The 21391-nt window shown below is 49.7% G+C and overlaps 1 protein-coding gene across 1 annotated transcript; it reads left to right on the plus strand.

Moving 5' to 3' along the window:
* Positions 1–2688: 2688 nt before the first annotated feature.
* On the plus strand, positions 2689–21171 carry MROH6 (maestro heat like repeat family member 6; the record flags this gene model as incomplete). Its single annotated transcript, XM_081953249.1, has 14 exons — positions 2689–3036; positions 4108–4260; positions 5668–5822; positions 7392–7554; positions 11646–11780; positions 12756–12760; positions 13741–13878; positions 13982–14096; positions 15634–15777; positions 17077–17256; positions 18320–18475; positions 19213–19332; positions 20766–20868; positions 21122–21171. The coding sequence occupies 14 exons, from the start codon at positions 2689–2691 to the stop codon at positions 21169–21171; spliced, it is 1965 nt and encodes a 654-aa protein (XP_081809375.1).
* Positions 21172–21391: the final 220 nt, after the last annotated feature.

A 21391-nucleotide genomic window follows, 5' to 3' on the forward strand; every position in this document is an offset into this window, starting at 1 on the left:
TGAGACCCCTTAAGAATGCCCATTTTCGATGGTGCCATCCTTTCTAGAGAACCTGTTAGCTGTTAGGGGACTGGAGGCCAAAACGTACGATGGAAGATTGCAGGGATCGGGCATTTGGCAGGGTGGGCTCGGGCAGCCTCTACTGCCGGTTTGTTTGTTTCGTTTGTTTGTTTTATTGGATTTATATGCCGCCTTTCTCCCAAAGGGCTCAGGGCGGCGTACAGCATTAAAAAACACATATTACAAAAGTTAAGAGGACATTAGAAACAATCCAAAAAACAAACCCAATTAATAGCACAATAACATTTAAAAATGAGATAAAATTAACAGGCCAGGCCGGCTTGCTGGAAAAGCCAACTTTTTAGGGCGCGTTGGAAGGACCGGAGGTCAGGGATTATGCGGAGCTCCGGGGGCAGCTCATTCCAGAGGGAAGGCGCTGCCACAGAGAAGGCTCTCCCCCTGGGGGTCACCAGCCGACACTGCTTGGCCGAGGGCACCCTGAGGAGGCCAACTCTGTGGGATCGTACTGGACGGTGGGAGGCTACTGGTGGCAGTAGGTGGTCTCGTAGGTACCCTGGGCCTAAGCCATGGAGCGCTTTAAAGGTCATAATTAGTACCTTGAATCGCACCTGGAAAACAACCGGCAACCAGTGCAGGCCGCCTAAAAGGGGTGTGACATGGGAGCACCTAAGGTACCCCCATGACAACCCGCGCGGCCGCATTCTGGACCAGCTGAAGCCTCCGGGTGCTCTTCAAGGGCAGCCCCATGTAGAGAGCGTTGCAGTAGTCCAGGCGAGAAAGGACGAGGGCATGAGTGACTGTGCACAGAGCATCCCGATCCAGGAAGGGGCGCAACTGACGTACCAGGTGAACCTGGTAAAAGGCCCCCCTGGTCACGGCCATCAGGTGTTCTTCTAAACTAAGCTGCGTGTCCAAGAGGATTCCCAGATTGTGGGCCCTCTCTGAGGGGGCTAAAATTTCTCCCCCTATCACCAAAGATGGAACAAGATGCACAAATCGGGATGATGGAAACCACAGCCACTCAGTCTTGGAGGGATTGAGCTTGAGCCTGTTCCTCCCCATCCAGATCCGCACAGCCTCCAGGCATCGGGACATCACGTTGAGGGCATCGTTTGGGTGGTTTGGGGTAGAGATGAAAAGTTGGGTATCATCAGCATATTGATGATACCGTACCCCAAAACCACGGATGATCTCTCCCAGCGGTTTCATGTATATGTTGAACAGGAGGGGTGAGAGAACCGACCCCTGGGGCAAGGTCCCTTCCAACTCTGCTATTGTAAGTTCACCAGGCCCAAATGAAGAGGGGGACATCCTTTTGGGCAATACTATACTTTAAAACAGTTGGTCCCCTTTAAGAATGTAAATGATGCAGTTAAAAAACGAATAGCGGCTGACACAAGCTTTTTGTATTGACTTGTCAGTTCCAAACTTACAATAATCCCGCTTAAAAGCGACATACTGTATGTGCCTCTTCCAAAATGGGGGTCCTTGGTGCTCTCTGAGCTTGGCTGTTTTCTTGCAGATGTTTCATTACCCAACTAGGCAACATCATCAGTGCTAGAACAGAGCGGGGTTTGCTTCTAACACACCTTTCTAATCAGTAGTGTGTTACTAACCGGTTCGCACGTTTACTACCGGTTCGTGTGTGTGTGCAATGCTTCTGCACATGCGTAGAAGGGTCCGGGTGGGTGGGCGGAGCCTCCCGCCACCGCCACTACTGGTTTGACCGAACCAAGAGTAACCCACCTTTGTATCTAATACTGAAGTTGTTATCTAGTTTGGTAATGAAACGTCTGCAAGCAAACGATTCTCAGAGAGCACCAAGGTCCTCCTCCTCTTGCTCCTCCTCTCCACAAATCCCACTCCCTTCTAGCCCTGATGCTGTTACCTAGTTCGGTCATGAAATGTCTGCAAGAAAACCACCAAGCTCAGAGAGCAGCAAGGACTCCACAGTCCTCTCCCCCTCCTCCTCCTCACCTCCATAAACCGCAACACTGATGATATTACGTAGTTGGGTAATAAAATGTTTGCAAGAAAACAACCTAGCTTAGAGAGCACTGAGAACTCCAGTCCTTCTCCTACTCCCTTTCCTCCTGCTCCTTCTCTCCACGAACCCCACTCCCTTCTAACACTGATGCTGTTACCTAGTTCGGTCATGAAATGTCTACAAGAAAACAACCAAGCTCAGAAAGCACCAAGGACTCCACAGTCCTCACCCTCCTCCTCCTCCTCCTCACTTCCATAAATCGCAACACTCATGATATTACGTAGTTGGGTAATAAAATATCTGCAAAAACAACAACAACAACAACAACAACAACAACAACAACAACCTAGCTCAGGGAGTACCAAGGACCCTCATTTCAACCCTGAACTACGAATGTTCTTTATTCTTCCAAATGGAGAGAGTGTTAGTTATGTCTTCCTTCTCCTGCTCCTTTTTCTTCTTCATTTTTTGCATAGGTCAATAGATTAAATTTATTGAGAGAGGGAAGACCTTCTTATCGCTCCTGGAGAAACTTCTGTGGCCTCCCAGGGACTGTTGACCATCCCGTGTCTGGAGATAAGCTCCTCCGCTCTCTTCCGCTCGGCCTACCCTTCACCTCTTGCGGGAAGAAGTCTTCTTCCAAGTCCTGCAGAAGAAATCTGAGGAGAAGGCCTTCAAAAATGTCCAGCCATGCAGACGAGCTCAACGCAAGGACGGAAACAACCAAACCAAGCACAGACTCTGTTGGAGTCCAGGTTGCGTTCGATAGTGTTAAACCAGACCTCCTCCTCTCTCTGGATGACCACGTCTTCTGTGATCAGGAACCAAAGATGGAGAAGATGTCAGAGCCCAACGGTTCCGCTTTGGGAGAACGGGTGGAAGACCAGAGCCTGGTGGATCAGGAGGCACCTGCTCAGGTGCAGGAAGAACGGAAGGCTAAAGTTCCAAAATCCTCTGGAGAAGGAATGGACCTGGGGCCGTTAGGAGTCACCTGCCTGACCCAGGTGGAGGAAGAGGAAGACTCCCAGGTATCCGTATTTCTCCTGGGATATGCTTGTCCCTGAGTGTCCCTACTGCTTCCTATCATCATCTTCTTCTTCTTTTAAGGACCCCATAATCCTGTTGGAAGAAACGTCCTCCTGGGTTCAGTTCCAAGTGGGGAAAAAGACACTGGAAACATGGAGGCTGCTTGGAAAGATGGTTTAATGGTGGACAGGACCACATGGCTCGAGCTCCTGAGCAGACAAGGGGGCACCAGATGCTTCCAGATGTTGGGTGAAGAAGAAAAAGGGGCAGAGATGCTGAAAGTTCCTAGTTTTATGCCCTCTCTGGCCTTTGATCTTGCGCTTGTCTTCTGATTGGTTGTCAGGCTCCCGTGGGGGCCATGCAGGGGCAATTCTCTAGGCTGTGAGCCACGTTTGGTTGAGCATTGCTTCTTCCCAGGTGCCCTGTGGTGAGATGGGTCAAGGGCTAATCCTATCATGCCTTAACCCCATCACCCTGGAGCTGAAGGGGGATATCTTTGTTATGTAGAATAGAAAGGTGCAGGCCTTTAATGGCCCTTGGACAAAGATGGGGGCTATTAAGAGTCTGCTTCCTGCCTAAAAAACATGTTTCTCCATTTCTGATCCAGGGAAATATAATATTTTGACTTTTCAGTATTTCCCAGGATATTTCATTCTTCTAGGAGAGGGGTGGATTTTAACTTCCTATAGGATGCTAGGAGTGCACTGGTTTCATGCCCTCTCTGGGACCCACCTCAGAGCTTCCTGCTCCTGGGTAAGAGGTGTACTCTGATTGGGGGTTTGACTCCTAGGGGATGGGGGTCTTAGCTAACTTTGTAAGCTGTCTGTCTCCCAGGCTTTTTTGAGCCTTACTGGCTGATGTAATCTTCTCGGGAAGCCATTCACTTAACAACCATCTTATGAACTGCAGTCATTCACTTAACCACTGTGGCAAGAAAGGTTGTAAAATGAGGCAGGACTCACTGAACAAACGTCTCGCTTATTAACAAAAGCTATGTGCTCAATTGAGGTCGTAAGTTGAGGACTACCTGGAATCCCCATCCATTTCAAAATCTTTCTTCTGGTTTATTGCAGGGCCCAGAGGTCACCCCTGGCTGTGTCTCTCCTGTGGACATCCTGCTGTCCACGGTGGGCAGCCTGAAGACCTGTCAGAAGTCCCTCCTGAATGCAACTGCAGTGAAACTCACCCTGATTTTGCACGAACAGAAAAGTGATTTGAAGGAGAAGGTGAGAGGCTCCTTAAAGAATGAGCCAGCCAGAAGAGAGTGTCCCCAGCGAGAATAGAATGGAATAGAATAGAATAACAGAGTTGGAAGGGACCTTGGAGGTCTTCTAGTCCAACCCCCTGCTTAGGCAAGAAATCCTATATCATTTCAGACAAATGGCTGCCCAGTCTCTTTAAAAAAGCCCAGTAATGAAGCACCCACAACTTCTGGAGGCAAGCTGTTCCACTGGTTAATTGTTCTCACTATCAGGAAGTTTTTCCTTAGTTCTAGGTTGCTTCCGTCCTTGATTAATACAATACAATAGCAGAGTTGGAAGGGACCTTGGAGGGCTTCTAGTCCAACCCCCTGCCTAGGCAGGAAACCCTAAACCATTTCAGACAAATGGCTATCCAACATCATCTTAAAGACTTCCAGTGTTGGGGCATTCACAACTTCTGGAGGCAACTTCTGTTCCACTGATTAATTGTTCTAACTGTCAGGAAATTTCTCCTAAGCTGCTTCTCTCCTTGATTAGTTTCCACCCATTGCTTCTTGTTCTACCCTCAGGTGCCTTGGAGAATAGTTTGACTCCTTCTTTGTGGGAACCCCTGAGATATTGGAACACTGCTATCATGTCTCCCCTAGTCCTTCTTTTAATTAAACTAGATATCAGGTTTCCAAACAGCATCCAAAACTAAATCAGAGTTCGAGGCAAAGCATTGCTAAAAGTTCCAATGTATCAAGAGAGCCACTTTGGCACATCTGGGGAACCCCGAATCTGAAAGCTTCCCTGTTTTCCCCACCCGGTTGAAAGTTCAAGATCTTGCCCCCACCCCACCCACCAGCCCATCACACGGTCCAATCTCCCACTGCCACGGTGACAGCTTCCACCCATCCAGTTCCGGTCAGGTGCAGAGGTGCAAAGAGAAAGGATGACCTTGGCTTTCTAGAAAGAACTTTGTTTTGATTACATCGCATCTAACTCCATACAATCCCCCCCTCCCATTTTCCCACCATAGAAAAGGCATAATAGGAGAATAGAAAGTGTGGCCGGCCAAAGATCCAAAAGAAAAAATGGCTGCAGGTCTGACACTAGACATACCCAGTTCCTTCAACCGTTCTTCATGTGTTTCAGCCTCCATTCCCCTAATCCTCTTTGTTGCTCTTCTCTGCACTCTTTCCAGAGTCTCCACATCTTTTTTCACATCATGGCAACCAAAACTGGATGCAGTATTCCAGATGTGATCTTACCAAAGCAGCATAAAGTGGTTCCTCCCAAGCTTTGGATCGTGGGAGCTGCTAGAACCTGGTCTCAGAAGAAGAACTTCTGAAGGTTTCTGGAGAACCTCAACAGGGTCCTTGATGAAACTCCCGATTCCCCCGACTTGTGGTCCTGTACCCATCTCTCTCTTCCATCATTCTTCTCCAGGTCTCAGAAATAGTGGAACAGCTGTATTGGGAGATCAGCAGTATCCCGGTGGGCAGAGCTCGGAGGGCGGCGTTGAACGTTGTTACTTCTCTAGCCGAGGTGTCCCCTGAAGACGTGGTCTCCAGCCTCTTGAAACACTCCCTGCCCTGCAACAGGTACGACCCTGTTGCCTGACTGGCCTGCATCTTGGAAGGGGAGGTCCACAATTAGCAGTCCAAGCAACTGGCTACCCACCCAGTTCCCTGGGCTTTCCGATGCGCCTGTCATGCTCACCAGAGAATAGGATCCCCTCCAGGCATTGTCAGCTGTGTGTCTGCCAGCTGTCCCAACCTGGTCAGTTAGAAAAGAATGGCTCTCGGGACCGTTCGAAAGTACACTTTACTAAAGCCAAGTTGTTACAGCAGAAGCAAAGCCGGATCTGGGATTTTCGCGCCCAAAGCACATGGTTTACTTTTTCCTTGTTCCCATCTTCCAACCTGCTTATCTGTGAGAGTCCAGTTAGGTGCCAACACATTACTTGAGTTACACTCCCTGACTTTGTGGGCTGCGTTCCGTAGTGTGACTTTGGACCTTTTCTTTCAGTAAGGCCAAAGAATTTGAAAGAATACAATAAATTTTGTAAACAAAAATGGTGACAGCTCACAAAGATTATCAGGTTCCGCTGATTAGAATAACAGAATAACAGAGTAGGAAGGGACCTCGTAGGTCATTTAGTCCAACCCCCCCAACCAAGCAGGAGACCCTACACCAGTGTTGGCGAACCTTTTCGGCACCAAGTCCCGAAATGGGAGCCTGCCAGTGGGGAAGCACCTCCCCAGCACGCATGCACACGCTCGGAAGCTGGGCTTCCAGTTTCCAGCGCGGGCATGCATGCCAAAAACCTAGTCTTTTGGTCTCTGACACGCATGTGCACTGAAGACCAGCTGGTTGGCATGCATGCACGTACCGGAAACCAGAAGCTCAGCTTTCCGGCATACACAAGTATGCTGGGGAGCTGCTCTTCCAGTTTCCAGCCCTCCCATGCGTGCAGAGACCAGGTAGTGTACTGGAACCCAGAAGAGCAATTGGTGACAGCTGGCATGACCAGAGAGATGGTTCTGCGTCCCACTTCCGGCACGCATGCCATAGGATCGCCATCACGGCCCTACACCATTTCATTTCAGACAAGTGACTGTTCAGTCTCTTCTTGAAAGTTTCCAGAGATGAAGTTCCCACAACACCTGAAGGCAAGCTGTGTCAGGGTTCCAAAGAGCATCCAAAAATAAATCAGTCCAAGGCAAAGTATTGCTCAAAGTTCCAAATTATTAAGAGAGCCACGTTGGCACATCTGGGGAAACCCGAACCTGAAAGCTTCCCGGTTTCCCCCACCCAGTTGAAAGTTCAAGATCTTGCCCCCACACTAACACACAAGCCCATCCCACGGTCCAATCTCCCCCTGCCACCCTGGCAGCTTCTACCCATCCAGTTCCTGTTCAGGTGCAGAGGTGCAAAGACAAAGGATGACCTTGGCTTTCTAGAAAGAATTGTGTTATGGCTACATGGCATCTCACTCCGTACAATCCCCCCTCCCATTTTCCCACCATAGAAAATGCATAGTAGAATAACAGAAAGTGTGGCAGGCCAGAGACCCAAAAGGAAAGAGGGCTGCAGGCCTGACAAGCTGCTTCCCTCACCCATCGCAGCCTGTGGGTGAAGTCACACCTGTCCACGCTTCCGTTTCACAGCACAGCCTCCGAAATGTGGAAAGGTCTTTGCACAGTCCCGGAGACCAACACCAAAGTGATGTGGTACTTGCTCCGAGAGTTGAAAAGAAGAGCCAGCCTGCCCGAGCACAGCTGCAGCGCCGGAGATGGTGCCGGTTATGAGGAGTGGCTGGCTCCTTTGGCAGTAAGTGTCAGCCCTGCGAAGTAGACGAGACCAGAGCATGACCTCCCCTAGGAAGGCTAAAAGGACAGGACTTTTAAGGCTACAATCCCAGGTCCTTGCAAGCATGATTAGCTAGATACGGTGTTTCCACGGCAATAGGACACAACTGGAAAATAAGCCCTAGGCCTACCTCATTTCTGACAGATGGCAGTCCAGTCTCTTCTTGAAAGCTTCCAGTGGTGAAAAATCAGTCAGTCAGTTAGTCCATCTGTCCATCCATCCATCCATCCATCCATCCATCCATCCATCCATCCATCCATCCATCTATCTATCTATCTATCTATCTATCTATCTATATCCCTATCTATTTATCTATCTATCTATCATCTATCTATCTATCTATCTATCTATCTATCTATCTATCTATCTATCTATCTGCCTATCTACCTACCTATCTACCTATCTATCCATCTATCTATGTATCTATCTACATCCATCTCTATCTATCTCTATCTATCTGTCTAGCTATCTACAGCCATATCTATCTGTCTGTCTGTCTGTCTATCCATCCATCTATCTATCTACATCCATCTCTATCTATCTCTATCTATCTAACTGTCTAGCTATTTACAGCCATATCTATCTATCTATCTATCTATCTATCTATCTATCTATCTATCTATCTATCTATCTATCAATCATAATCTCTATCATCTATCTATCTATCTATCTATCTATCTATCTATCTATCTATCTATCTACTGTATCTATCTGTCTGTCTGTCTGTCTGTCTGTCTGTCTATCTCTATCTATCTATCTATCTATCTATCTATCTATCTATCTATCTAGAAAACAATCAAGCTTAGAGGGCACTAAGAACTCCACAGTCGCCTCCTCCTCCTCCTCCTCCCCATCCCACAACCCCCCTGTTAGATTGGGTAATGGAGAGGCACACACAGGCTCAACGGTAACAACAGCTCTTTATTAAGTACAACAAGTGAGAACAATCCAGCGAAGGTTGAGTCCGACAGCAGCCCCTTTATAGGGAGCTGTCAGACCCTTCGACCAATAGAATTAATAATAATAATAATAATAATAATAATAATAATAATAATAATAATAATAATAATAATAATAAATATTTATTTCTTAGCCGCACCCTCTCCCGAAGGACTCAGGGCGGCGTACAACAAAACATAGGAAATAAATATATAGACAAACATACATATACCAAAAACATATACCAAGACATATACAAAACATATACTAGGAGGAGGTGAACTGGTAGATAAAAACAAGTAAAAACACAATGTTTAAAAAACCCTAAGTTAATTAGATGCAATTAAAATATCCCAGATAAAAACCCGTCAGGAGCGATATAGTTAGATCAAAGTTGAGCCAGGCCAGCTACTTGGAATAGGTGGGTCTTGAGCTTAATATGAAAGGAGCGGAGGTCAGAGGTATTCCTAATATCCGGGGGGAGGTCATTCCACAGGGTTGGGCCCGCCACAGAGAAGGCTCTACTCCTAGGCGCCGCCCCCCGGCACTGCCTGATGGACGGCACCTGGAGGAGACCCTCTCTGTGCGAGCGGATTGGTCGCAGGGATGTATGGGGCAGAATACGATCCCGCAGATAACTAGGTCCTGAGCCATGGAGCGCTTTGAAGATCGTTATCAAAACCTTGAAACGCACCCGATAGACCACAGGAAGCCAGTGCAGCTCGCGCAGGAACGGTGTCACATGGGAGTACCTAGTACTCCCCATAATTACCCGCGCGGCTGCGTTCTGGACCAACTGTAGCCTCCGGGTGCATTTCAAGGGAAGCCCCATGTAGAGAGTGTTACAGTAGTCCAAGCGAGACGTCACCAGCGCATGAGTGACCGTGCGTAAGGCGTCCCGGTCCAGTAGGGGGCGCAATTGGCGCACCAGGCGAACCTGGTGGAACGCCCCCCTTGCCATGGCTGTCACATGGTCATCCATGGACAGCCGGGCATCCAGGAGGACGCCCAAATTGCGCGCCCGCTCCACGGGGGCGAGTTGAATGCCCCCGATGGCCAATGATGGAATTAATTGGCTGAACCGGGGAGCCGGTACCCACAGCCACTCCGTCTTGGAGGGGTTGAGTTTGAGTCAGTTGTCATCCATCCAGACCCGTACGGCTTCCACACACCGGGACATCACTTCGACGGCCTCGTTGGGGTGGTTCGGGGTGGAAAAGTACAGCTGAGTATCATCAGCGTACAGATGATATCCCACCCCGAAACCACGGATGATCTCACCCAGCGGCTTCATATATGTGTTGAACAGGAGTGGTGAGAGGACCGACCCCTGTGGCACCCCACAAGTAAGGGGGCGTAGGGTCGACCTCTCCTCCCCTGCCAACACACGCTGCGTCCGGCCAGAAAGGTAGGAGCCGAACCACCGCAGAACGGTGCCCCGGACCCCTAACCCCTCCAGCCGGCGCAGCAGGATACCATGGTCGATGGTATCAAAAGCCGCCGAGAGGTCTAATAGGACCAGGATAGAGGAGCAACCTCTATCTCTGGCCCTCCAGAGATCATCCACCAACGCGACCAAGGCCGTCTCCGTGCTGTGACCGGGGCGGAAGCCGGACTGGCGCGGGTCTAGATAATCATTTTCCTCCAGATGTCGTGGAAACTGAGAAGCCACCACACTCTCTACAACCTTCGCCAGAAAGGGAAGGTTGGAGACAGGACGATAATTGGCCAGCTCCAAAGGGTCCAGGGAAGGCTTCTTGAGCAAGGGTCTCACCACCGCCTCTTTCAAGGCGGCCGGGAGAGACCCCTCGCCCAACGAAGCGTTCACTAGGCCCAGGAGCCAGTCTCGTGTAACCTCCCAGGATGCCAGTACAAGCCAGGAGGGGCACGGGTCCAATAAACATGTGGTGGGTCGCAGTCGTCCACGCATTCTGTCCAAATCCTCGATGGCAACCAAGTCAAACTCCTCCCAGGTCGAATCCTCAAGACTCGCCACGGACGTCTCCGTAGGACCACTGACAGGGACCCAATCCCTCCGGATTTGAGCGATTTTATCCTGCAGATATTTCCCAAATTCCTCTGCTCTGCCCTGTAGAGGGGCCTCCCGCGGCCTCTGAAACAAGAGTTTGGGGGTCTCAACCGCCACCGATGCGATCAGCTCGAGGAGTTCAGGCAGGGCCGCTGATGTATAGCGAGGAGCCAGGTATACTATCAGCAGGCCCAACTGTCTCCCAGGGCCCCATTTCACAACAAGGGATTCACATCCGGACGTCTGTGGCACAGTAGACTCCCTCGGCTCTAAGTCCTCCCGAATAATTGCTGCCACCCCACCGCCCCTTCCCTGGGCCCTAGGCTGGTGAAATGCTCGGTAGCCTGGTGGGCACATTTCCACGAGGGGTACACTTCCCTCGTGGCCCAACCAGGTCTCCGTTATTCCCGCAAGGTCCGGCTCCCCCTCCAAAATTAGGTCGTGAATGAGGGGGGCCTTATTAACAACGGACCTCGCATTGCATAACAACAGCCTCAGGCCCTGGGTCTGCAGCTCCTGACCACCTAGAACGTGGGGGTTGGTACAAGCGACCGGGTGTAACCAGCACCCACGGTCTCCCAACCGACTGCATGTTCTTCTGTCCTCGCATCTGCCCCTCCCCACGACCGTTGGAATCAAAGAGCCCTGTATAGGAACGGTATCCTCCCCCTCCTCCTCCCTACCACTCCTTCCGCTCGCGACCACACCTAATGACCTGGCTCTGTCATCGCTCCTGACCTCCTCCCACCCCCAACCCCAGAATCCCTACAAATTCTTAAAAAATATTTTACTAAAAAACCCCTTAATTTGCGCTTCCTCCACCTCTCAGGGTTAATAAACCCGTCCTCAAGGTGGGCCCTCGAAAGGGCTGGAGGCCAAACCTGCGAGAAAGGGGATTCCCCCTCTGTTCCCGCCTGAACAGAGGACCTTGGTGGAAAGTTAGAGCAAGTATCTAACATTCCCCTCCCTTCTTCCACTGATGATGTTCCCTAGTTGGGTAATGAAACATCTGCAAGGAAAGCACCCAGCTCAGGGAGCACCAACCACCATGCATGGTAGCGTTGTGTCTTTACTTCTTTCCTAGGCCATGAGAGCGCTGGGTGAAATGTTGAAACTCTTCACCTGCTCAGGAGCCATCCACGGTTTCTACCCCACCCTCTTCCTGGCTATCCTGACCCAGATCCACTTCCTGGTGCAGCTTCCAGGCTATGGGGAAGAGGTGGAGGAGGAGGAGAAGGAGAAGGAGGAGGAGGAGGAAGGCCAGACGCAGCAAACAGCCTGCTCCAGTGGCGGGGCTAACGGTCAACCCCCCCTCCACTGCAAACATGTGGTCACTGAACACGTGAGGTGATTATATAGGGGAGACACCCCACCACCCTAGTTAAGATGTGCCTGTCTGGCCTGCTCTCACTTGGCGCCAATGAAGACAAGTTTCCCCCAAATCTTCTTTCCATCAAAATAGCGCTGGAAGGGACCCTGGAGGTCTTCTAGCCCAACCCCCTAGTCAAGCAGGAGACCCTATTCCGTTTCAGACAAGTGACTTTCCAGTCTCTTCTTTAAAACCTCCAATAATGAAGCACAATTTCTGGAGGCAGGCTGTTCCACTGTTTAACTGTCTTCACTATTAGGAAGTTTCACCTTCATTCCAGGTTGCTTTGGTTAATTTCCATCCATTCTTTCTTGTCCTGCCTTCTGATGCTTTGGAGACTAATTTGACCCCCTCTTCTTTGTGGTGGCTGCTCAGTTAATGGAAGGCTGCTATTATGTCCCCCCCCGAGTCCTTCTTTTGTCTAGTCCAGGGGTGTCCAAACTTGGGAACTTTAAGACTTGTGGACTTCAACTCCCAGAATTCCCCAGCCAGGCTGGGGAAGTCTGGGAGTTGAAGTCCACAAGTCTTAAAGTTCCCAAGTTTGGACACCCCTGGTCTAGACTAGACATACCCAAATCCTGCAATCATTCTTCTTACGTTTTTGTCTCCAGGACTTTAATCTTCTCTGCCCTTTTGCCAAAGTCTCAACATCCTTTTTGGTAATGTGGTGACCAAAACTGGATGCAGGATTCCAAGTGTGGCTTTACAAAGGCTTTTCAAAGCAGTACGAATCACATAGTTTTGATTCTATGCCTCTTGTTTATACAACCAAGGATCACGCTAGTTTTTTTGGCTGCTGCCGCACATGGCTTGCTCATGTTTAAGGGATTGTAAACTGGGACTCCAAGCTCCCTCTCAGAGTTACTGTTTTTCAGCCAGGTTTCCCCTGATCTGTACCTGTCTTTTCCTGCCCAGGTTTCAAACCTTGCTTTAGTTGCCCATTGTTCAAGATCCATCAAGGTCTTTCTATAATAGAATAGAATAATAGAGTTAGAAGGGACCTTTTTAAAAAAATGAATGTTTTTTTTTATACATCTCATTGCATGAATGGTTTGATTCCTGGGTGTCATACAATTCAATACCAATAAACATTACAGTATTATTCCTAGTAATTATATTTCATTTTCATTTTTAGTTTTACTAACACCTAATTTCTACTATCCTTCAATTCTAAACTTTCTCATAGTTCTACCATCCATTGTGTTATCTTAACATCTGTTTTTGCTATTTTCCCCCCTCTTATTTCTACCTCTATTTTACCCCCCACCTTTTCCCCTTCCCCTATCATTCAAATATTCAAAGACCTGATCCTTTATAGAGTTGGAAGGGACCTTGAAGGTCTTCTAGTCCAACCTCCTGCTTAGGAAGGAAACCCTACACCATTTCAGACAAATGGATATCCAACATCATCTTAAAAACTTCCAGTGTTGGGGCATTCACAACTTCTGGAGGCAAGCTGTTCCACTGATTAATTGTTCTAACTGTCAGGAAATTCATCCATAGTTCTAAGTTGCTTCTCTCCTTGATTAGTTTCCACCCATTGCTTCTTATCCTACTTTCAGGGGCTTTGGAGAATAGTTTGACTCCCTCTTCTTTGTGGCAACCCCTGAGATATTGGAACACTGCTATCCTGTCTCCCGTGGTCCTTCTTTTCATTAAACTAGACATACCCAGTTCCTGCAACCTTTCTTCATATGTTTCAGACTCCAGTCCCCTAATCCTCTTCGTTGCTCTTCTCTGCACTCTTTCCAGAGTCTCCACATCTTTTCTACATCATAAATTCTCCCTGAGCCTTGTGCTGCCTCTGCAGGTTCGCACTGGATACGCTGAGGACCCTGATGCTCCGAGACCACAACTACAAGGTCCTGCTAGGCATGGAGATGAACAAGGGCTGGGCTCTGCTCTCCAACAAGGAGGAACATCTGAGAGGAGTGGTCCTCCTTGCACGGTAAGCAGCTGCTCCCGAGCTCCTGATCCCGAGGAAACCATCAGCCCACCTGTCCAATGGAAGTAACCTCTTGGTGGTTTTGGGGGGACTCTTGTCTTCCCAGAATCCTGGCGACTGTCGCAAACCATCATTTGTTGGGGCTGCTGGCAGAGGTCATCCCACACCTGGATGCCCAGGAGGAGGAGAGGGCTTTGACTGCCAAGGCGCTCTTTGCAGGGGTAAGTTGAGATGGGGTCTATGGCAGGAGTTCCCAATCTTTCGGACCTCAGGGACCACTAGATTCATAATTGTAAATCCCGCAGACCTCTAATAGGATCTGCCTAATGACCGGCTGGGTGGGCGTGGCTAGGTAGTCCTGTGGCTGGGTGGGTGTGGCCAACTGGGTGTCACTCAAGTCGAGGGGCGCTTCACTCACCCTCCCCTCCCAGCCATTACTCGCCTGCCCGCCCGGGCTCCTTAGAGTCCCAATAAGAAGCTGTTGTTGGAGCCACTACGAGAAAGGGTTGGCAAAATAGCTGGCTCAGTTCAAATTGGATCTGAACTGAGAAGGAGGCTCAGCGGAAGCACCTCACTGAGGACTAGGAGCATAGGCTTTCCAAGCAGAAGGAAGACCTGCGGGAGGGCAAGGCCAGGTACTGGTGCCTGGAAGCTCTAGCACTGATGATGTTACCTAGCTGGGTCATGAAACTTCTGCAAGCAAACCACTAAGCTCAGAGAAGACCAAGGATCCCACAGCAGTCCTCCTCTTCCTCTTCCTCCTCCTTGACTCTGTAATCCCTGCTCCTACTAGCACCAATGTCATTGTTGTGGCCCACCAGTGGACATGGCAGCGGATTCGGACAGTGAGGAGGTTGGGGAGGAACCTGGGCCAGTCCTGGAGTCTGGGGGAGGCTCTGATGAGGGCTCTGTGTCGGACGCAGAGAAGGGGACAGAGCCGTCTGACAGTTATCAGCTGCCTTTGGAGTCGGAGATCAGTGGGGCAGAAGAACAGCTGGAGCCTGTTCCCAGTGTGCACATGCGCAGAGCTGCCAGAGGAAGGGAACAGCTAAAGAACAAGGGTCGACTTGGGAGTAAGGCCACAGGTGGACGATTAAGGGCCCCTCCCAGAGGAAATAAAAGAGGAGCCAAAGGGGAGTGGAGTTTGCAGGAGACAATTAGTTCAATCCTGCATTCTTGCCAAATATTGCAGCATCTGAAAGATATCGGCCTGGCCACTCTCCAAGCCTGATCAAGGTCGGTAATTGGGAACTATCTGGAAAGACTGAGGGAGAGGAAGGACTTTGCTGGAGAGGAATTCACTGTCAATTCAATAAAAGGGGTTTATTGGGACGAGGACCCAGCTTCGTGCTGCTGGGGAAGCCTCGGTCAGAACAGTCGTTACTTAGATGGGTCATGATCCCACCAAGCTAAGAGGGCACCATGGACACCCCACAATTCAGCCCTGAGCTACAGAAATCCCCTTCTAGCTGTCCTAGCCAGGCGCTGTCCTGCATGCCATCAAGGGGGCTGATCCCCTCTGGGACTCGCCTTCGCCTTCCAAGGAACTCCTGCAAAGGTACTGGAAGTTCTAGTAGCCGTCAGCAGCCACGGTCAGGCCAGAAGCTACTGTGCGAGGGCAGAGGCTTTGCTCTGTTTTCCCTATGCGGCCTGGAAGTGCCAATGGGGCAGGGAACGCCGGAGTGGGGTCTTGGCTGTAGGGGGCTACAGGTACGGGGCCAACTGTCAGTCCGTGTCTGATGCTGGATGGCCTGGAAGTTTCTTTGCAGCAAGGTTTCCATGCGGCTCATCCCCAAGAAGAGGGTCATGGCCAAGCTGGATCAGTGGCAAGCAGACCCCCAAGCGGTGGTCCGTTGGCTCAGCTTCCAGGGATTGGAAAACCTGGCGCTGCAGAAGCAGAAGGTAAATTGGGGGTCCTGATGGAGGGGGGGGTCAAAGGTGGTTCCCACCAGCTCATTTTCCCAAAGGAGAAATGGAGAAACATGTTCTTAAAGGCAGAAAGCAGCCCCCAGTCTTTCTTTCTTTTTTTTTTTGAAAAGTTTATTTTTTATTCTCTTACATACAATTATAGGAATACATTCACATAGTTATTCTTCTTCTTTACATTTGTCATTCTTATACATTTGTTATTCCATTTAATAGGTCATAATATACAATTTGGGTTGCTTTATTTACCATCCCTTCCTCCTGTTGTAACACCACCTTCTTTTCCCTTTCTTTTCTCCCTCCCTCCCTTCTCTACTTCCTTCCTTCCTCCTCTCCTTCCTCTTCCTTCTTCCCTTACCTCTCTCCCCCTTCCACCCTCCTCTCCTTACCTCTTTCTTCCTTCCCTCCATTTCCTCTCCTCCTCTCTCTCCCTTTCTTTTTCTCTTGCTGTAGGTGTCTCTTTCAAATCTTAGTTTATGTTTTCTTGGGATGGTATTTCCGCAAACCCAAATATAGTTTAGCATCATTTCTCAGCAGTCTTTCTTAGCAGCCCCCATCAGATGCCTGCAGTCTTTAGAGGTTTTGGGCCCATGAAGAAACAGGCCAGCCTATTCACAAATAGAACCCCTTCAGCTCCAAAGGATGGGATTAAGAATTCTAAGAACAGGACGCGACCTTTAGGGCATAGTAGGATCAACCCACCACCATTAGAATAGCAAAAGACGAGTGCTGCAGTGGTCTAGAGGTGGAGCTCTCGCCTCACCATCAGGAGGCTGTGAGTTCGAGTCTAGGCAGATATTTCTCTCTCTGGGCTCCATCAGAATATATCTGCCAAACACAACTCCGCATTGGCGACAGGAAGGGCATCTGGCCAGTAAACGCTCTGCTAACTCCATTCAGTTACCCAGACTCCACCCTGCAAGGGATTATGGGGCCTTACAATCAGGGGGCTGTGAGTTTGATGCTAGGTAGAGGCAGATATTTCTCTCTCAAGGAGAATATATCTGCTGCAAAAAAAACCTCCACATTGGCAACAGGAAGGGCATCTGGCCAGTAAATACTCAGCTCCAGACTCCACCCTGCAAGGGATTAGGGGGTCGTTAAAAGAAGAGGATGATGGTTTTGGAGAGCTGCTGGAAAGGGAACCGGGGAGACCTTCCCCCCTGATTTGATTCCGATTCAGAGCGCCTTGGTCTCCAAGCGTCGGGTCCCCTGGGTGGTCTTTGAGGATGGGGTTTTAGGGTCTGCCTTCCCCCAAAATGTCCCTCCTTGCAGCTGAGGTCCCTGGAAGGGCTGGTGTCCAAAATGCTGAGAGGTCTAAGCGAGGCTCACGAGAAGACGGTGAGAGACGCCCTCCGAGCGCTGCCCAAGATCCTGAGCCAACACCAGCGGAGGCTTTACGTGGGCTCCCTGTGCGTCCTCATCGCGAAGAAACTCCGGCCTCTCCTGGAGGACGTAAGGCTTGGGGGTTGCAGGGAGCTGGAGGGAAATCCCTATGTATCTCTGGGGAGAGCTGCTCGGGTGCTTTAGGATTTAGCAAATACAATCCTTGGTTGTATAAACAGAGGCATAGAATCAAAATCACATGAAGCATTAGTACCGTTTGTAAAGCCTTAGTAACCTGGAACCCTGCCCCCAGTTTTGGTCGCCGCATTACAAAAAAGATGTTGAGACTTTGGGAAAAAGTGCGGAGAAGAGCAACTAAGAGGATTAAAGGCCTGGAGACCAAAACATAGGAAGAACAATTGCAGGAATTGGGTTTGCCTCGTCTAGAGAACAGAAGGACTAGGGGAAGTGATGAAATTCAAATTTTTAAATGGTTCTGTGAGCGTGGCTTGATGGGCATGGCAGGGGAAGGAAGGATAGTGCAAAATCCCCATCCCCACCCCACTCCTGGGGCCAGCCAGAGGTGGAATTTGCTGGTTCTCCGAACTACTCAAAATTTCCGCTACCGGTTCTCCAGAACCGGTCAGAACCTGCTGGATTTCACCCCTGACCAGGGGGGACATGATAGCAATATTCCAGTATTTGAGGAGCTGCCCCAAAGAAGAGGGGATCTGTAGTAGTGCACAGCTGCCCCTAAAAGACAAAATCTTTACTTTTAGGAATAAATATTTCTTCTCTCCTTACAGGTGTCTGGATCTCATTTTTTATTTATTCTTGTGCCACCCTGAGTTGGAACCCCAAATTAGTCTTTTGACCGTTTGATGGCTTGTTTTCCTTTTAATGGATCCGTTCTTTTCATTATTCCTCTTTTATTTTTATTTTATTTTATTAATATTGTGGTTGGTCCCAGAGTCGGCCAGATGTTGGGACCGGATTTCACAGTTTCGTCTGACTTCTTCCCAAGGACTTGGGAGAGACAGATGTGGATGTTTGATTTTTATTTATTTTATCGTTTCATTTTTAAAAAATTAGTCTCACACCCCCATCCCCCCAGTGCCCTTGGCTTCTTCCCGGAGGGCACATAAGACACAGTGCCCCTCTGCCCGCCCAGCCTTCTTCTCCTTCTGTCCAGGAACGAGAGCTGGAGCGCTCTCTGGCCGTCCGACTGTTCGGGGAGCTGCTGCCTTGGGTGAATGTCCGGCATAAGGCTCAGATGCGGGAGCGGATCCTGACACACTTGGTACCCTTCATCCTCCACATGTATGACCCCAGCCAGCAAGTGGTCGAGGTAAGAGCTTCCTGGCTGGAGAAGTTTCCGGAGAGGCTGTTGTAAACTCACTGGGCCAGGGGGCATTGACCTAAGACCCTGGCCTTGCTCCCCAAGATCGTTGGGCGGGGGGAGGTGACAAGAGGCCACTTGGGATGGGGGACACTTCCCTTGGATATCCCCCAATGCAGTGCTGCTTTAACCACACACCTGGGAGAGCTGAAGGCGAGTGGCTTGCAAGAAGAACATAGAAATACATCTGGGTCGCACATCTGGGTCGCACATCTGGCCTGAGAACCCTGCCTATCAGGCCTGCAGCCATCTTTTCTTTTGGATCTTTGGCCTGCCACACTTTCTATTATTCTACTATGCCTTTTCTATGGTGGGGAAATGGGAGGGGCCGATTGTATGGAGTTAGATGCTATGTAGCCATAACAATATTCTTTCTAGAAAGCCAAGGTCATCCTTTGTCTCTGCGCCTCTGCACCTGACCGGAGCTGGATGGGTGGAACTGCCAGCATGGCAATGGGAGATTGGACCATGGGATGGACTGGTGGGGGGCGGGGGGCAAGATCTTGAACTTTCAACTGAGTGGGGAAACAGGGAAGCTTTCAGATTCGGATTTTCCCAGATGTGCCAACATGGCTCTCTTCATCAATTGGAACTTTGAGGAATCTTTTGCCTCGGACTCTGATTTACTTTCGGATGCTATTGGGAGCCCTGACAATCCTCCCTGTCCCTCTTTCTCCCTGGCACAGACCTACAAGTGGACTTTGGCCCGATGCAGTAACTTTCTGGCCTGGAACCTCGGGTTGCAAATTTTGACCTTGCCCTTCTGTGACTGCCAAAAAGCCCTGGACAAAATCTGCAAGAGCCTGGTAGGTGGGGGATGGACCCCTTCTCCGAGGAAGTCTCCCCCCCCCCTACTCCTTTGACAAAATTCCCCTGGGATCCGCCAGCTGGTTTCAGCACCGTCCTGGAGTGGGGCGTAATTTGGTGGCTTTAGGAGCCCTCGAATGGCCACGGGAATGAGATTGAGCCAGTCGAGCAACTGGGGAACGGTCGTAAAATGAAATGAATAATGCTTTAATTCAAATCCAGTGTCTCCTCTCCTGGTAATCCTGCACCAGTTTTGGTCACCACATTACAAAAAAGATGTTGAGAAAAGTATAAAAAAAGAGCAACTAAGATGATTAGTTCACAGAACCGGTAGTAAAAAATACTTTAAAAGTAAAGAAAAGAAAGAAATGGAAGGAAAGAAAGAAAGAAAAAAAGAAAGGAGAAAGAAAGAGAAGGAAGAAGGAAAGGAAGGAAGGAAGAAGAAAAAGAAATAAAAAGAAAGGGAAGGAGGGAAGAAGGAGAGGAAGGAAGGACTACAAACCTGGCACTAGATGCAGCTTCAGAGGATAATCCAGGGCTGGAGGGACCTAGAGGTCATCTAGTCCAACCCTGCTCCAGCAGGACATTGTTAAAGCGAGTTTCTGTCTTTTGATCTCCCAGTTACATCATTATATAGCCACACCCACTCAGTCACATGACCCCCAGCAAGCCACGCCTATAAAACCCATAGGAAATATTTTTAGATTTCACCACTTGCCTGGAGGCTAAAACATAGGAAGAACATTTGAAGGGCACATCCAGTCTAGAGAAAAGAAGGACTCGGGGTGACATAATTGCACTATTTCAGTATTTGGGGAGGGGGTCAACCTATTCTCCAAAGCACCAGAAGGAAGACAAGAAGCAACGGATGGAAATTAATCAAGGAGAGAAGCAACCTGGAATTAAGGAGGAATTTCCCAACAGTGAGGACCATTAATCGGTGGAACACCTTGCCACCAGAAATTGTAGTTGGAAGGCTTTTTAAAGGAGAGATTGGATCGCCACCTGTCTGAAAATGCTATAGGGCAGGGGTGTCCAAACTTGGGAACTTTAAGACTTGTGGACTTCAACTCCCAGAATTCCCCAGCCAGCTGGCTGGGGAATTCTGGGAGTTGAAGTCCACAAGTCTTAAAGTTCCCAAGTTTGGACACCCCTGCTATAGGGTCTCTTGCTTGGGCAGGGCATTGGACTAGAAGACCTCCAAGGTCCCTGCCAGAATTGGTATCATCCACTTTCTTTGCGTACCCACCCCCTTATGTCGAACGGCACCATTTCTCCCCCAAAGGACGGGGGGGGGGGGAAATGCAGGCCTTCCGACCTTCTTTGCCCGGGGGGGGGGTCTTCCTCCTTGCAAACGCTTCCCTCCCCCTTCCCCCTGCTCTCCCCTTGCAAAGAGGCTCAGGGCAGCCCCCTCCCCTTTCTCTCTCTCCAGGTTCTGTGGTACCCGGACAAGATTGTGGTCTTCCTGTCTTGTACGGTGAATTTCCTGAAGAGCCCCAAAGCCCCCCTGCGCAGGGCGGCCGGGGTCTTTGCAGGTGAAGGGTGGGGGTATCCACGTGGTGGGAAGGGGACCCCTTCCTGCTTCCCCCTGGAGAGCAATTCTGGCCCACCTCTTCCCCATGGAATGCTGGGTCGAGGCCAGCCATCTCTCATCAGCCACGCTGATGCCCCCCCCCCCCCTTCCGGTCCTTGACTTACAACCATTCACTTAAGTGGCTGTTCAGAGGGAGGACAGCACTGAAAAAAGTGACAGGACCAGATTTTAACACTGCAGCCACCCCAATACAGGGAGCCCTCGAATTACGGAAAACATTGGAGCCCAAACCTTATGTTGCTAAGAGGGTTTTGCCCATTTTACGACTTTTCTTGCCACTTATTTTACAGGTAGTCCTCGACTTACGATCACAATCATCATCATCTTCATCTTCTTCTTCTTCTTCTTCTTCTTCTTCTTCTTCTTCTTCTTCTTCTTCTTCTCTCCTCCTCCTCCTCCTCCTCCTCCTTCCTCTTTCTTCTTCTTCTTCTTCTCCTCCTCCTCCTCCTCCTCCTCCTCCTTCC

Source organism: Natrix helvetica, assembly GCF_964273705.1.
Source record: "Natrix helvetica genome assembly, chromosome: 4".
Taxonomy (NCBI): Eukaryota; Metazoa; Chordata; class Lepidosauria; order Squamata; family Natricidae; genus Natrix; species Natrix helvetica.